The sequence below is a fragment of the Megascapheus bottae genome, chromosome 26 (assembly GCF_031878675.1).
Source record: "Megascapheus bottae isolate mThoBot1 chromosome 26, mThoBot2.hap1, whole genome shotgun sequence".
In the NCBI taxonomy this organism is placed as follows: Eukaryota; Metazoa; Chordata; class Mammalia; order Rodentia; family Geomyidae; genus Megascapheus; species Megascapheus bottae.
This window is the reverse complement of record NC_143534.1, coordinates 13426887-13444013: the sequence shown is the minus strand read 5'-3', so window position 1 is coordinate 13444013 and position 17127 is coordinate 13426887. Positions and strand designations below refer to the sequence as shown.

The window sequence follows — 17127 nt, the reverse complement described above, 5'->3', positions numbered from 1 at the left end:
ACAGTGGGAGATATGGATGGTATTTCATTTTCTATATATGGATATTTAGTTTAGCCAGGGCTACTTATTGGATACACTGTCTTTTCCCCATTGTTCATTCTTGACTCCTTTTTGAAAATCACATACATCTAAATAAATGGATTTCTTTTTGTACTCTTTCCTGTTACATTGGTCAATTTGTCTGTTTTTATGCAAATATCATGTTTTGATTAGTGGCTTTGTAATACATTTTGAAGTGAGAGTGTGATGCTCTAGCTTTATTCTGTGTGTGTGTGGGGGGGGGGGCGCGGGTCATGGGGTTTGAACTCTGGGCCTGGCCTGGGTGCTGTCCCTGAGCTCTTCAGCTCAAGGCTACCATCCTACCTCATGAGCCACAGCTACACTTCTCCAGCTTTATTCTTGTGTCAGATGACTTTTAGCTATTTGTTGACTTCTGTGATCCATAATAATTTTAGGATTTCTTTTCCTATTTTTATGTAAGCTTTTATCTAGAGACAGTAAATCTAGTAGTTCTGGCTTGTAAACCCTGTATTTGAGAGACAGAGGCAATAGGATTGTGACTTATGGGCCAGACACATTAACAAGACTTTGTCTCAAAAAATAAAAAAAAGAATAAAAAAAGAAAGAAAGAAAAAAGAAAAAAAGAGGGCCAGGAGTTTGGCCTAGTGGTAGAGTGCTTGCCTAGCATGCATGAAGACCCAGGTTCGATTCCTTGGTACCACATACTTAGAAAAAGCCAGAAGTGGTGCTGAGGCTCAAGTGGTAGAGCTCTAGCCTTGAGAAAAATCCAAGGACAGTGCTCAGGCCCTGAGCTTAAGCCCAGGACTGGCAAAAAAAAAAAAAAAAAGAAAAGAAAAAGAAAGAAAGAAAAAAAAGAAAAATAATCTGAAGTGTGTTGTTGTTGTTGTTGTTGTTGTTGTTGTTATTATTTTTGTGCTGGTCCTTGGGCTTGAACTCTGGGCCTGAGCTCTCTGCCTGAGCTTTATTGTTCAAGGCTTGCTCTATACCAGTTGAGCCACCGTTCAACCTTCAGCTTTTTGATGGTTAATAAGAGATAAGAGTCTCACAGAATTTCTGGGTTGTCTTCGAACCATGATTCTCAAATTGTCAGCCTCCTGAGTGGCATTACAGGCATAAACCACAGGTGCCTAGCTTGGAAAATATTTTTAATACATGGAAACATTATTGAATGTTACACATGGATTGTATATCCTGAAACTGCCTTTCTTTTATCAGTTTAGTTTTTGGTGATGCCTTGAGGGTTTTCCATATATAAGGCCATCTCATTAACAAACAACTAATTTTACTTCTTTTCCTGCTAGGACCTGGTTTACTTATTTTGCCTAATTGTTCCATCCATGACTTTTACCATGTTATAAGGAATTGCTAAGTGGACATCATTGTCTTGTTTTTGATCTCAGAGAAAAAACTACATTGCTGAGGTTCATGTCATTTGTGGGCTTGTAATAATTGACCTTTATTATATTAAGGTATATTGTTTACCTAACTTGTTGAGTTGTTAACAGTGAAAGGATATTGACTTTTTTGTAATGCTTTTTTTGTCCAAGTTTAGTATTTTTCTGTATATAATTTCAGTAGCTAAATCTTGATGATTTGATCCCCTTTAATATTATATAACCTCTCTCTTTTTATAGTTCCTGATTGAATGGCAATTTTATCTAATACACATATATCCCCTTGCTTTCTTTTGGTTTTTATTTGCATGAAATATCTCCTTAAAGGTGAAGTGAATGTGTTGAAGGCACCCTAGTTGGGTATTTTTGTTAAGCTAACTATTCATTATAGATCTTTGTTTTTGCTGTCTTTTGATGCTTGGATTACTCAATTATCGTAATGTCCATGTGTGCGCAAGACAGCACTTCTATCTTTGTAATCAGGTGTCAGGGCTTGGGCAGTGGCCTTCAGCTTTTGTGAACAAGGCTCAAGTAGAGCTACTGATCAGTTGGAGTTGTGTGGAGTTAAGAGCCTTGTGGACTTTTTGTCCTGGCTGGCTGTGAACCATGATCCTTAGCTCTAAGCCTATTGAGTAGCTAGGAATATAGTTGTGAGCCACCAGTCCCCAGCTTCTAGCTGTTCTCATTGCCCTGCATTGGTGGTTGTGTGCTTATTAGTCTTTGCATACTGGCTTTATTTAGGAAAGCCATTCATGGTCATGTACCAAATTTGGGAAACCCAGATGACATGATGTATGAGCCATCTTGCTAGACTTGTTAGACAGTGTTGTATAATACTTTGGGTAGGCAGGCTTGGAGCCACAGGTCTCTGAGAACGGACCTGAAGTCTGATTCTTCTGGGGTGGACCTTACAATGGGGTTTGCAGTGGTGGATATAGACTTTAATATCCCCTTTGTCTAGCACAGGTCCACAGGAGCGAACCACCTATCTGGTATTTGGTTAGACTACAGTCTTGTTCTGAAATAGCCCTGATGCCTTAATGCAGTGGAATGGGTTTAGAGCTTGTGTCCACTGGGGTTTTTCTAGTATTACAACAAGAATGTACTCTTTGTCTACAGCAACAGGTCTGGAGCTTGAATCTGAATTGGTTGTCTTAGAACCTCACTCTGGATCCTGGATCTCTTCTTTAGAGTAGGCTGAGTCTAGGACAGAATGGGTCTTGGGTTTGAGTGGGCCAATCTAACACCTAAGAAAATAGATGTTTGATCTTTTACCTAGCATGGCAGGGGCAAGCACAGAGCTGTGGGACCATCCTGGAGCCTAGATCCTCATGGTTCTTCCTGGACACTGACTCTGCAACTACTACCTTAGTGGCTAAGTCAATGAATGCTGGCCTGACTGAAGGATGCCACACATTTCTGAGACATGTGTCATTTTTCTTTTTCTCTCGGGTCTTCAGATTTTATAATCTGTGTTCATCTATATTTATAAGCAGGGTTCTTTTTTTTTAGATTTTAGCTTAAACTCTGGATGAGTCTTGTAGATATTCCTACACATGATTACTCTTTCAATTTCTTAGTTTTCTTTAAAACATATTTGTGTCTAGGAGACATTGTCATCATTGTTCCTTTTGATTTTTAAACATGATTTCCCTTTCTTTGATTTTTTAAGCATTTTTAATTTTATTTTTTTGCCGGCCCTGGGAACTAAACTCAGGGCCTGGGCACTGTCCTTGAGCTTTCTCAAGGCTAGAGCATTACCACTTGAGCCACAGCACCACTTTCAGCTTTTTCTATGTATGTGTTACCAAGGAATCAAACCCAGGTCTTCGTGCATGCTAGGTAAGCACTCTACCGCTAGGCCAAACTCCCAGCCCCCGAGTAAAATCATTTTATATGATCATATGCACACAGTTATTGAACCTTTCTGATCTTCTCCTAAGAATACCCAAACTCCCAGCCCTCACAGCGAAGCATATTTTATTGAATACTTTAAAATTCTTGTCTGTAGAAGTTTTTGTTTATATGCTGGCTTCTTCTTATACTATGTCTCATTTCTGTTTCTTTACATTTCTCATTTTGTTTTAACTGGACATTTAAGATGACAAGTTGTAACTCTTACTGGGATTAATTCATCCCCCCCCCTTTGTAGTTTGAAATTTTAGTAAGGTACAGTTCAACAGTTTGAACAACTGAGATTTCTTCTTTCTCAGATACCTTGGGCTTCTGTACTGCTGGGCTGTCTAGGTCTCTCTCTAATCTTTGTGTTTCAATTATTATTCAAAACAGCTGTTACACCCTGCTAATTGTAAGTTGTTTGATCTGTTTGTTTGTTTTTTTAACTGTGCTGTGGGGCATAATTTGATCCCAGTACTTTGGGTGTCTCTTTGCATAGATAAGCTTTGAGGCTAGCCCATGAGGCTTTAAATCCCTCCATTAGGCCCCCACCTCCCCTAGATTATGCTCATTTCCTCATTCATTCCTTGATTCTTTGGGAGATTGCTAGCTGGACTCCTGGCCTCTTGTTAATTGATTTCTTCTCTCCTTCACTTGAGTGTCTTGAATCTTAAACTTTCCAGTAAAGGCTCATTTAGAGAGGTTTTCAGAATGGTTTATTTTGTTTTCTTGTGCTGGAGGCAATACAGTGGCCTGTTTCTCTTGGACTAACATTAATGACTCAGGAGCCCAGTGCAGGGCTGGATAGTAGCCTGTGGGAGTTTTGGCCTACCTCCCCCAATTTTGAACCTCCCCCAATTTTGAACTTGGTGTTGGAGCAAATGGGTTTTAGTATTCAGCTACTGCTTGGGGTAGAACTTTACACTTACCCTAATAGGCTGAGTGGAGGGAGAGAGCTCCATGGTTTTCAGCTGCTCTTATGTGGCAGACAGCCTTTGTGCAGCATGGAGATGGGCCAGGGGAGAAAGCTTATAAGGCTGCATGTACTACCAAGCTACCACATTACTTGCATTCTTTGACCTGGAATTTGGGGAGCGAGAAGGCTGCTTTGGGCTGTTCTGGGCTGAATTAGCTCTCTCAACTTCAAATAGGAAGAAAGGAATGTGTCAGAGCTTAAATGCCATAGGTTATCACTATTCCTACGAGATGTATTCAGAATACATTTCAAAATAAAGGTACTACCTAAATTATACAGCCTTCCAGAAGTAAAATGCTTTTTGTGGTTGCAAAATATTTTGTGGAAAAACTCTGTGTGTGTGTGTGTTTGTGTGTGTGTGTGTACATGTGTACGTGCTGGTCCTGGGGTTTGAACTCAGGGCCTTGTGCTTTTTTCACTCATGGTTGATGCTCTTCTATGTTAGCCGCACCTCCGTATCCGCTTTTTTGTTGGTTAATTGGAGATTAAGAGACTTTCAGACTTCTCTGCCTGCTTTGGCTTCTAAGTGTGATTCTCAATTGTCAGCCTTACCAGAGTAGTTAGGATTATAGGTATGAGCCATTAAAGCCCTGCAGAAATGCTTTTAATAAACAGAAATGTGTGAACAGCATAAATACTTCTTTGAGCTCTATACTCTTTCTAGTTTTAAATGAGAGAATATTTGCTTGCCTAAATCCACTGGGAACCATCTTGCAGTCTTGATGAAAGTATTTGTGCTTAGTTGGAATGGTGAAGTTAGTCACTACACTGCCCTCATGGGGCTACTTTGTGTGGTTGTCCCATGCAAAACTGAGTGGGGTCAGAACCTGGCTGCTTTGTACAATTAATACAGACCTCAGGCATGAAGGAATTTTGTAGGCTTACAGATTTCTTTGCAGTTAAGGAATCTATTGACAGCTGCTTTAGACAACTTCTTCCAACCACAGGATTAACAACAACAACAAAAAATCCAAACTGCAAAGTTTCCAATATATAACATTTAATCTAAACTTACAATAGCAAGAGACAGTTTTTGTAAATAAATGAGGGACCAGGTAAATAGATGTTGAAGAGTTGTAAAGCCAAAGGGCAGCAGTGTAGCAGCCTGTTGGTGACAACTGCAGGACACTAGAGAAACAGGAATCATTTACAAAAATATCTCTGCCAAAAAGCCGTTTGCATCTGGGCTTGGAAACTTCCAGGAATGGCATACCGCCTAGCTGTGGCTTGATCCTCCAGTCTCAGAGCAGTTGTATCTCCTGTAGACAACTCTGTCTAGTCCATACTAATACTTATAGGTAATGGCTGGAAAAATGCTGCTTATAATAGGGCAACAAGCTTTTTCTAGGAAGCTTTTGATAGGAACAGCAAATAGGGCCAGGAGTTTGGCCTAGTGGTAGAGTGCTTGCCTAGCATGCATGAAGACCTGGGTTTGATTCCTTGGTAACACATACATAGAAAAAAGCTGAAAGTGGTGCTGTGGCTCAAGTAGCAGAGCTCTAGTTTTGAGAAAGCCTAAGGACCGTGCTCAGGCCCTGAGTTCAAGCTCCAGGACTGGCAAAAATAAATAAATAAACCACAAATAGTAAGGAAAAGTGCTATTTATCCTTTCTGCCTTGCATTCTTCTTTCCTCTCCCAGAAAAGAACCCGAACCAGGATATGATAAAGACACACCTGTACCTCCATGTTCTATTGGGTCAAGATATGGAAATGGCCCAGATGCCCCACAATGAACTTTTTTTTAAGGTGCCTAATTGGATGCCGGTGTCTCATGCCTATAATCCTAGCTCTTCAGGAGGCTGAGATCTGAGGATTGCAGTTCAAAGCCAGTCTGGGCACTAAAGTCTGTGAAACTTTCAATAAACAATTCAGAAAAAGCTGGAAGTGGCACTATGGCTCAAGTGGTAGAGTGCTAACCTTGAGCACAAAGAGGGTTAGAAGACAGCACCCAGGCCTGAGTTCAAGCCCCAGAACTGTAAGAAAGGTACCTTATACACATTGGAATTTGTCACAGCTGTTAGAAAAAAATGTCATTTGCAGTGAATTGGATGGACCTAGATCATGTTAAATAAGGTTAGCCAAGCTCAAACAGACAAATGGCACACATTCTCCCTGATATGCAGGAATTAGATCTAAAATCCATTGGGATATGATAAACTATAAAGGATTCTAGACACAGCAAGACCAAATTACTTCTAGGAGAGAAACACAAAGGCGCAATGCCTACATGACGCTTTATATAAAATAATGTGTGTATGTGTGTGTATGTGTATGTGTTTATGTGTATGTGTTTCAAAATCGACACCAAGATAAGGAAACGAGATGTTTTTCTTTTTTTAATTTTAATTTTTTTATTTTTATTTTTTATTAAAGACTTTATTAACATTGATTTTTACATCATATTACAAATGACGTGCTTAACAAATAAGTATTCAAGAAGGGTATACAGTCACTGGCACCTAGACTTTAGAACATAATTAAAATTAGGTTGAGGGTTTGTATGTCATAGATATTTATGTAATAAAACATGTGTATAGAGACATAATTTATTTTTTGATGATTCTGTCTTTATGTACAGTGTCTTCTTGTGTATATCTTTGGGAGGGTGGGGGGTAAAGAACATGAGAAGAGGGTGAAAAATAACAGCACTGGAGCTCACTGTACACTGATAAAAGTGAACTCTACTACTTGTGGGAGGAGATAAGGGGTGGGACTAGGAGAGAGCAAAGGAACAGAAGACACTGTATGGTAGGAAGTGTACTCATTACCTGTCTCAGGTAATTGTAATCCCTTTGTACATCACCTTTATAATAAATTTTTAAATTTCTTTTTAATATTATTATTTTTTTTTGCCAGTCCTGAGGCTTGAACTCAAAGCCTGAGCACAGTCCTCAAGGCTTAAGCTCTACAACTTGTGCCATAGCACCACTTCCGGCTTTTTCTGTGTATGTGGTACTGAAGAACTGAACCTGGGTCTTCATGCATGGAAGGCAAGCACACTAGGCCAAACTCCCAGTCCAGTAAATTAGTTATTAAAAAAAGAACAGCCAGGCACCAGTGGCTCATGTCATACTCCTAGCTACTCAGGAGGCTGAAATCTGTGGATCTCAGTTGAAAGCCAGCCCTGGCACAAAAGTCCTATCAGACTCTTATCTCCAATTAACCACCAGAAAATTAGAAGTGGCACTGTGACTCAAGTGGTAGAGCATTGACCTTTAGCTGAAGAGCTCAGGGACAGTGCCCAGGCCTGGAGTTAAAGCCCCCCCCAAAAAAAAAAGATGGAACAAAAGTTAGTGTAAGACTGTATCTGAAAAATAACTTCAAGCCCGAAAAGGAGCATGACTTAAGTGGTCAAATGCTTATCAAGCCAGTGCAAGGCCCTGAGGACCATGAAAATAGAAAAAGAATATATACGATCAGTTAAATAACACCAGTTTTGATTAAGGATTTTGGGGGAATAAGTTTGCTAATGGTAGTATGGGTTAGTATCTGGAGAGATTTTACCAGTATGTGTCAAAATATTTATAATATCTTGGAAAAGGATTCATGGTAGTAGGTATTATTTTAAATTTCTAATTATTGCTTGTCCTAAGGAGTTTTCTGTTTCATACTACTATTATAAAAAGTATGTTTATTTAATTTTACAGGTGCACCTCCATTCTTACCAGAATCATTTGACCGAATTCTCCTTGATGCACCCTGCAGTGGAATGGGACAGAGGCCTAATATGGCATGTACTTGGACTTTGAAAGAAGTGACATCATATCAACCACTGCAGCGGAAACTCTTTACTGTGGTATATAATTATCCTTTGTTGTGAGCAAAGTTGACCTTTGCTAGTTCCATATTCAAATTCCACTGAGAGCATGTTTATAACAAGTTTACTTACTGGGTTTCAAGGTGGAATCAACCCGAGGACCCATTGACAAATAAATAGATGAACAGAATGTGGTTATGTCCAGACATGAAATACTCAGTCTTAAAAATGATACATTATTGCTATAGTATATGAACTTTGAAGATGTGATGCTTACTTTAGCCAGAGAAGTTTTTATGAATCTACTTATGTTAGGTAACTAGAATAGGTGAATTCATAAAGACCGAGTATATCAGAGGAAATGGTAGAAATAGAAGAACAGGGAGGTAATGGTTAGTAGTTTCTGAGAGATGATAAAAAGGTTGCTGGGATAATCCCAATATACTTCCTGGCATTGAATTGTACAGATAAAGTAGTAAAGTAGTAAATTTTCTATTAGGCATATTACACTGTACACAAAGATAAGATTGAGATGATCTGGGGATTTTGTCTTTTGGGACATAGTCTCATTATGTAGCCCAGTTTGGCCTTAAATTCCTCTTGCCCCAGTCTTCTGAGTGTATAGTGGCTTGTGCCACCATACCTGTCTTGGCATTAAATGTAGGGTACATCCCTCTGCATTATTTCACTCTTTAATGCAAGCAATAGAACTTTTTCACTTTTTCACATTTAACAGATTTCAAATATTGTGCTCTGTCTTTAAAAAGTGAATTGTTCATATATAGTTAATAATTTTTATAAAGAATTTTATGTTTAAATTACTGTGTTTTGGTTGGTCATGGGGCCAGCCACTGTCCCTGAGGTTTTGGCGCTCTATCACTTGAGCCACAGCTCCACTTCTTGTTTTCTGGCAGTTAATTGGAGATTCAAGTCTCGTGGACTTCCCTGCCTGGGCTGGCATCAAACCACTAGCCTCATACCTCAGCATCCTGTTCAGCTAGGATTATGGAGTAAGCCACCAGTACCTGGCCTTACATTGCTTTCTTTATAAGTTTTGGGAGACCTTTTATGTAGCACATCAGAAGTAGGAAGTCTAATAGAGGTAAAATGGGAAATGATATCATTTAATGTAGAAGATAGGAGAACCATAACAAGTGGCAAATTTAATCAATCTGAGATGCTTAGATAGAACATTTGAGGGTTTCTGTCGGTTTTGAAAAATAACTATTTCCGAATTTGTATAGCACTCAAGAGGCTAGCACAGAAGAATGAAAAGTTAAAGCCAGCTTGAACTAGATAATAAGACCTTATCTAGAAAACAAATGAAAAGCTCTGGAGCTTTTATTTCTCAGAGTTTCTGTTTTAGCTGGGGAGAGAGATAAACTAGTATATTACAAGGCAATAGCATTATGAAGCAAGTTAAAGCAGGGAAGAGAAATTATCAGAGTTCTAGTTTAGACAGTTTAGGATTTTCCATGAGGTAGGCAGGAGTGCATTACTGAACAGTGACATACATTGAAGGATAGAAGGATTGTGAAGGAGCAAGACATGTAGAGCATAGGGGCCTCTTCCCAAGCTGGTGCAGTATCCTGAGGTGGATGCAAGCCTTGTCTGTTCCAAGAACAGTAGGAGGCCCCCAGTTGCTAAAGTGAGTGAGTAAAGGGAGAGAGGTGATGAGGGAAGGCAGGATGGCAAGACTTATCTCTATAGAGCCTTGAATTCTCTAAGGACTTTGGCTTTGCCTCTTGTGTGAAGAACTTGAAAGGATTCAAAGCTGAGAAGTAATGGTATTAATATGACTATTATGAAAGTTGGTGGTAGGAGGCCTGAGAAATAATGCGGGTAGATATAGCTGTTGTAGTTATCCAGGTAAAAAAGTGGCCCGGGCCACAGAAGCAGTAGAAGGAATGAGAGCTATCCAGTTACTGGCTGTATTTTGACATAGCCAATACTACTGGCAAGTAGATGGGGATTGTGACAGATAAAGAAGTAAAAGGGTTTCCTAACGTTTAAAGGCCTGAACATGTGGAAGGACAGGAAGACTATTGCAGTAGGAAAAGACAAAGGTTTATTTGGGGGACACTTCAAGGATCATAGTAGAAATGTTAAGAAGGCAACTGGTTCAGAAAGGGAGTTTGACCTAAAACTGTCAGTTGGTGAATTTTCACTACATAGTATCTAAAGGCACAAAACTTAAAGATAGTATTAGAGTTTTGGTCCATGTGGAGACAATGGAGTGATCTAGCCTGGAATGCAAACATTGTACTCTAATGAATGCAAATACTTGAAAGGTCTCTTTCATTGTGGATGAAGTAATTTCAGATCCTTATTTCGTCTTGAATCATGCATGGTCTGATCATATCTTTTTTCAGGCAGTTCAGCTGTTGAAGCCAGGTGGTGTGCTGGTTTATAGCACATGTACCATAACACTGGCAGAAAATGAAGAACAGGTCTCCTGGGCCCTTACAACGTATCCATGTCTTCAGCTTCAACCCCAGGTGAGACTAACTCCATTCTCTCTGATCTGGTAAACCACAAAGTGAATTGCTACAGACTGCTACTTGAAGAAATATGTAAAACTTCTGAAACACAAATAAACGCATAAATTTCTCTGTAGACACATTCTAAATATGTGGTTCAGAGCTATTGCTTTTTCGTTTTTTTCAAGCCTTAGGGCTTGAACTCAGGGCCTGGGCACTGTTCTTGAACTTTCTCAAGGCTGGCAGTCTACCACTTGAGCCACAGTACCACTTCTGGCTTTTTCTGTGTATGTGGTACTGAGGAATGAAACTCAGGGCTTTAGCTAGGCAAGCACTCTACCACTAGGCCAACTCCTGGCTTTTTTTTTTTTTTTGCAATTTATTATAAAAATATGTAATTTTTCTAAAGCTTTCTTATTTTACATGGACTAGTCTGTTACATTTATTGTTAGATTATGTTCAGGTCTGTAATGGTGTTCATATTCAGAAATGTTTAACATTTATTTAACTTGGGCCAGCCTACAAAATATTAGTAGGAAATTTGAACATATAAATCAGTCCAGAAATGGCATCTAAACTCAGAAATTCAATTACATTGTACTGAAAGAAAACTTCATATAGAATTTGTACATAAAAGGAATAGGATGTTTCCCCTTCTTCATGGAATAATGAGCTCTTTTCTTAACTATGTATTGAAATCTGTCTCCATTAAATATACAAAAATACCTGTGTAATGGACCTTCAACTAGGATTATAGCTCTTGTACTGTAGTAATATATAAGAATCCCTGAAATATGTGATTGTATATTTCTTTGAGCTAATTGATGAGTCCTTAATTGATACAGCAGGCAGGGTACCACATTTTGCATTCAGAATTGAAAAAATTTATCTTTTACATAGGAGGAAATAGAGTGAAGTAAAATAACTGTTAAAGATCACAAGCTAAAATAACAACTTCAGTTTTGATCCATGTGTAAAATATGTAACAGTTTCAGTTTTGATCCATCCTGAACTAAAGTTCAGGCTTTTTTAGTATCACAGAACTTGGTAATCAGGTGACTAAATATCCCTGCTTGCCCATTGACCAGACCAATGCTGTACATTCCACATAAAAGACATTTTTCTAGAGCCTGAAGTTTGGCCTAGTGGTAGAGTGCTTGCCTCTACTGTACATGAAGACCCAGGTTTGATTCCTCAGTACCAGGCACATAAAAAAGGCCAGAAATGGTGCTGTGGATCAAGGAGTTGAGCTCTAGCCTTAAGAAAGCCCAAGAATAATGCTCATGCCCTGATTTCAAGCCCCAGGACTGGCCAAAAAAAAATGTATTTTCTGTACACCACAATTTGTGTTTTGAGTTAGATGTGCCTAGCCACTTTACTGATACCACTGTTCATTTTCTCCCAATAGGAACCACAGATAGGAGGAAAAGGCATGGTGGGAGCCGGCCTGTCACTAGAACAACTAAGACTCCTGCAGCGATTTGATCCATCTGTTGTGCCATTACAGAACATTGACATTGATTCCCTTAGAGATGCCAGAGCACAGGACATGATCCAACTTGCAAATAAGGATTGTATAGGCTTTTTCATTGCAAAATTTGTGAAATGCGAAAGCACATCAGAAAGGGATCCTCAGAAGTGAAAATTCCATACTTGCTGTCTTGTTCTTAAATGATTACTAGACCCACTAAATGATGTTCTGGTTGCTAACAAAACAGAAAACTTCTAGAAATTTCACTAGGGATTGGAGACATCAAAGAGTATGTATTTATGTGTGCATGTCTGTTTTTAATGGCCTGTGGTGGGGGCTGTTTTTGCTATGCAATTATACCCTTGGTTTAAAGACAGATTTTCTTGTGTTGTTTTTGATATGGACACTAGATTTAAAGGAACTCCCTATGGATGACTGGAACTTTTTAGGGAGCTTGAACTCTGGAACTCGGGACTACCCCTGAGCTCTCCTGCTCAAGGCTACTGCTCTACCACTTGAGCCATAATGCCACTTAGAGTTTTCTGGTGGTTAATTGGAGATGAGTCTCACAGGCTTTTTAACCTGGCTGGCTTTGAACTATGATCCTCAGATCTCAACCTCCTGAGTAGCTAGGATTACAGGTATGAGCCACTTGGGCACCCGGCCATGTCTGGATCATTTTTAGTTGGTGTATTGTGTTTTAGTTTACAAAGACTTTTAGTATGTCTTCAGTATATTCTTTTTAAACAATTGTTTAACCCAGTACAATCCTCCCATCTCTTTCATTTATAGATTAACTGTTCAGAGAGCTTGATATTTATAACAATTTACAAAAACCCTTAGTCATAAAATATTGCAGAACTTAATAGGACATTGATTACTAGTAATGAGTTATTATTGCTTTCTGTTTCTGGTGCTGTTTAGCTTGGTTACATAGATCCAGGATTTGGGCTTCTTACCAATACTACTTGTGACTTACAAGAACCGTATTTCTAAGCCAGGTGTGGTGGCTCACATCTGTAATCCTAGCTACTCAGGAGGCTGAGATCTGAGGATCACGGTTCAAAGCCAGCCCAGGCAATACAAAGCTGTGAGACTCTTATCTCTAGTTAATCACTAGAAAATGGGATGTGGGTCTGTTCTCAAGGATAAGGTGGAAGCCTTGAGCTGAAGAGCCCAGGGACAGCGCCCATGCCAGAATTCAAGCCCCATGACACCCCCCCCCAAAAAAAAATACTAGTCACTCTACCTATCTACCTAGTGGTAGAGTGCTTGCCTAGCATGCATGAAAACCCAGGTTTGATTCCTCAGTAGCATCTACATAGGAAAAGCTGGAAATGATGCTGTGGCTCAAGTGGTAGAGTGCTAGCCTTGAAAAAAAAAACCCAAGTACAGTGCTCAGGCCCAGTTCAAGACTGGCCAAAAAAAAACTACAAAATGTTGTGCACATTCAGAGTGGTGGTCGGGAATCACTCTGCTGTATTACGTCTTAAAATCTTTTCCTTACCTTGAGCTGTTGCTTTTAATACAGGTAGATGGAAAGGACTGAAGGAACATGAACTCACGTTCAATTGCCCTAAGGAAGAAGTTCCACTCCGCAAAGGTAAGTGGTGGTCAATGTGTAACACATTCTCATCTATAAGAATTGTTCCTAAAATGGCAATTAATACTACTAATAAACAGTGCAGAAGCCAGCTCTTTATTTGTTTTATATGAATGACTTTAAACCAGGCTTTTTAAACAGTTCAGTGTAGCTGACAGTGAAGGTTTAACAGGAATGCGTAGCAGACCATGTTAAAATGTGGCATTGTCCCACAGTACAACACAACTAAGACATCCTACATATAGCAGCACCTTTTGGTAACAGCAACTTAAATGAGCATTAGAGAAAGGAAAAACTGAAATGAGAATGACAAAACCCATAAATCTATGAAGTACATTTCCAGCATTTCCTAGGTTGACTCCAAAAGTCATGATTCTATAACTGAGTAGGCCAAGATCAAGCTGTTGCTGTGTGAAAAGACTAGTCTTACATTCCTTGAGTCAGTAAATCATTCTAGGGATGATTTCATTTATAGATTCACCTCAAGCTCTTTACACATCACCCCCACAACTGCAGCTTTCACATAGAGAGGATATTGAGCAAAATCCTTCAGTGTAGTTGATCTGTACTCCCTTAGTGCACTATAAAGTGAGGAACTGAGAATCAGGACCTAAATTTAAAAGATGGGCGCCTCTAATTAGGATTCCTTTGTGTAAGGGCTTCGTGAGGGCAGCTAGTCAGGTAAATAACACTTAAAGTATTATTTATGATAAGCTTCCATCCTAATAATTCTTTAATTAGAAGTGACTATTTTGTGTTAGAACAATTTATACTCTATGACTACTGTTTATAGTCTCTTTTGTTGTTATTGTTCATTGGACTTGAACTCAGGGCCTAGGCACTGCACCTGAACTCTTTTGCTCAAGTGCTCTACCACTTTGAACCACCTTACCACTTGTGGTTTTCTGGTAGTTAATTGGAGACAAGAGTCTCACAAACTTTCTTGCCCAGGCTGGCATGGAACCATGATCCCCAGGTCTCACTCTGAATAGCTAGGATTATAGATGTGAGTCATTAGCATCCAGCTTCTATAAATTCTTAGAAATCATTTGTTTTTAAAACTTTAGTTTTCCTGGACATGGTGGAAATAATTACGTTAAATTTTACTTATAAACTTACAAGGATATTTGGCAAGAACCTGGAATAATGGGGAAGCAAAACAAAAGATAGGTTACTAACTGCTATTAAGTACATAGCTCTGAAGTTAAGCATGCATGTCCCAGAAAATCTTACCTATCCAGTCATAACTGGACGCTTAGACACAGAAAAGGATTTAGCCATTGTACAGCAAAATTTGCAAGCTTCCAGCCATGTAATCAAGACATGGAGATAGTGTCCTCTAAGTTCTCTTTTATAGATGTCTCAGATTGGAAAATATTCTTCACGTTTACTTCGTCACCCCTTTTTGCCCTGATAACTTCTGAAAAGCAGAAACTTTGGTTATAAGAAGCACTTGTAGGTTCTGACATATGGGGAAATTGTTCCCATTGGTGGTAGGGCAGAACAGGAGGTGACTGGGAGATAAACAACAGGAACGATAGGCAAGGGTAGAAGAGGAAATGGGAGAAGTTACAAAAATTTATTTTCCTATGAAATAATTCCACAAGCTGTGTAAACAGTTCTTACTAAAACAGATACTCTAACACACAATGATTGTACATTTCCAGTGAAACACTCACAGTACAAGATGCCTGTGTTTTTTTTTACTCTGAGCAAACACAAGGAGCCAGCAGATGAATGCTTTTCCTAGTTACCTTTGGCAGCAAGCTTCCCTCACAGTCCCCAACTCGGAAAGGGTTATTAAAGCCACATAGAACACAGTACAAAGCTAGGTGGGCAGAATTCCAGACATCAGTCACTCATTTCTTCATCCGTCATCAGTATTCTACTTCACCTCAGTCACACACACACTTACATCCACACACACATGTGCACACAGCGGGTTCCGGCTCGAATACTCCAGTGCAGTGACTATAAACAGACACTAGCTACTAAGAATGTGTTTGTCACAATCAGTGTGGATTCTTCGAAGTAGAACTATCTCTGGAGTTTGGTTATATTTGCCATAATTTATATGGTTAAAATTATAAACTTGTAAGGATAACATTCGAAATCAAACCTGTTCAAGTCAAGCAATCACACATATATACAGTATGTACAGACATTAGAATGGGGGTAAGTAGATGTTTAGACAATGTTAATACAAATTTCCTGAATGTGGACATTTTTCGTCCCTGTAATTCATAAAGCAAATTTGCTGACTTGGCATTAAGACTCTAAAATAGTGTGATCAAACATATATATATATATAATATATATTATACATATAATTATATATAAGGTGTTTGCAGAAATAACATTTACAAACTGTCTATACAGTACACAGTACTAGTACATAGAAAATAGATTCTAACTTTATGATCCCCTTTGTGTAAGGCAAGACTGAATCTGTCCCCAAATTTAGTCAGCCAGAGGTACAAGCAAGTAACAGTGGTCCATGTATGGTCCATGAATGAATGGGTATCTCCAATCAGGTTTCTGGGTATTAAAATGTGATGAAACAAATTTCCACTTTTTTGTCTGGCTATATTTCTTAATACCACTTAACATTACCTGATTTGGCAGCTATCCAAGACCACAGGAACTGTAGCTGTACCAAGCCAATTTGTGTAGCACTTACAAAAGAAAGTATATTAATACTCTTATTTCATGCTATTGCCACTTAAGCAACAGCAATAGAAAATATACAAGACAGATCATATGATTGTAACGTAGACCCCAAAGATTGAGGCTGCTGTTATACAAGACTTGGGGAGAAATAAAACATACACACACACACAAAAGGGTACAAAGTCATTGGCGGATGTAAACATCCCTATTCCACTCCCCAGTATCGTTCCGCTTTTTTGATATTACTTCTCCATCCCTGTCATAGTAGCGATCCTTGGATTTATGACGGCTCCGTTGTTTGTTGCACTCATTGTGGTCCTGCTCTCTATCCACGTCCCTTGAACGATGCCGAGGTTCCCTGTGCCTGTGGTCACTGCTGCCGTGGGTTTCATCCTTGTGGTTATTATGGTCACGGTGTGAAGCATAGTGGTCCACATGTTCGTGGGAATAATCTTCCTTTGGCTCCACATAGGCAGAGTCTCGACTCTCCTGTGTTTCAGAGTCAAATGTCTCCTGCCTGGAGAGGCCTCGACTTGTACTGCTGCGATGGTTGTGGTGTGGGGCTGAGGAAGAACGGTGCTGGGATTTCTTAACAGGTTCCAGGCAGAGTTCTTCTTCAGCTTGGGAAGCAGAACGATCCATCATCCTCTGATCACCTTGAGAACCCTGGCAGCAAGTGGAACACACAGGCTTGTTAAGGTGAGTGTTAGAGACTGCTGGAATTCAAATCCCACAGCTTAGTTCTCTATCTTACATTCCAGGCAGTTGATGTTTCAAAGTTTGTTTACAGCCCATTATATTTACAGTGCATTCCTTACAGGCACATAAATGTTAGTCTTTGGAGAGCATTAGATAGTC

The 17127-nt window shown here is 39.3% G+C and overlaps 2 protein-coding genes across 19 annotated transcripts in view; one reads left to right on the top strand and one right to left on the bottom strand.

The window, feature by feature from the left end:
• Nsun6 (NOP2/Sun RNA methyltransferase 6) overlaps window positions 1-17127 on the top strand; it is a 78614-nt gene that overhangs the window by 28465 nt on the left and 33022 nt on the right. For 6 of the 9 annotated variants that reach the window (XR_016532706.1, XR_016532707.1, XR_016532705.1 and 3 more), the window contains exons 11-15: window positions 7936-8084; window positions 10418-10543; window positions 11934-12285; window positions 13528-13599; window positions 16866-16968. Coding sequence is in view for 2 of the 9 variants with exons in the window: in XM_090318985.1 (XP_090175111.1) it covers window positions 7936-8084; window positions 10418-10543; window positions 11934-12167 (509 nt within the window). In the remaining 7 variants the exon portion in view is untranslated. The other 3 variants (XR_016532702.1, XM_090318985.1, XM_090318988.1) reach the window with 3 other exon arrangements.
• The window catches only part of Cacnb2 (calcium voltage-gated channel auxiliary subunit beta 2), a 245580-nt gene continuing 243617 nt past the window's right edge, over window positions 15165-17127 (bottom strand). For all 10 annotated transcript variants that reach the window (XM_090318975.1, XM_090318976.1, XM_090318977.1 and 7 more), the window contains one exon: window positions 15165-16935. In XM_090318975.1, coding sequence (XP_090175101.1) covers window positions 16453-16935 — 483 coding nt within the window. In that variant the 3' untranslated portion in view covers window positions 15165-16452. The remainder of the gene's footprint in view (window positions 16936-17127) is intronic.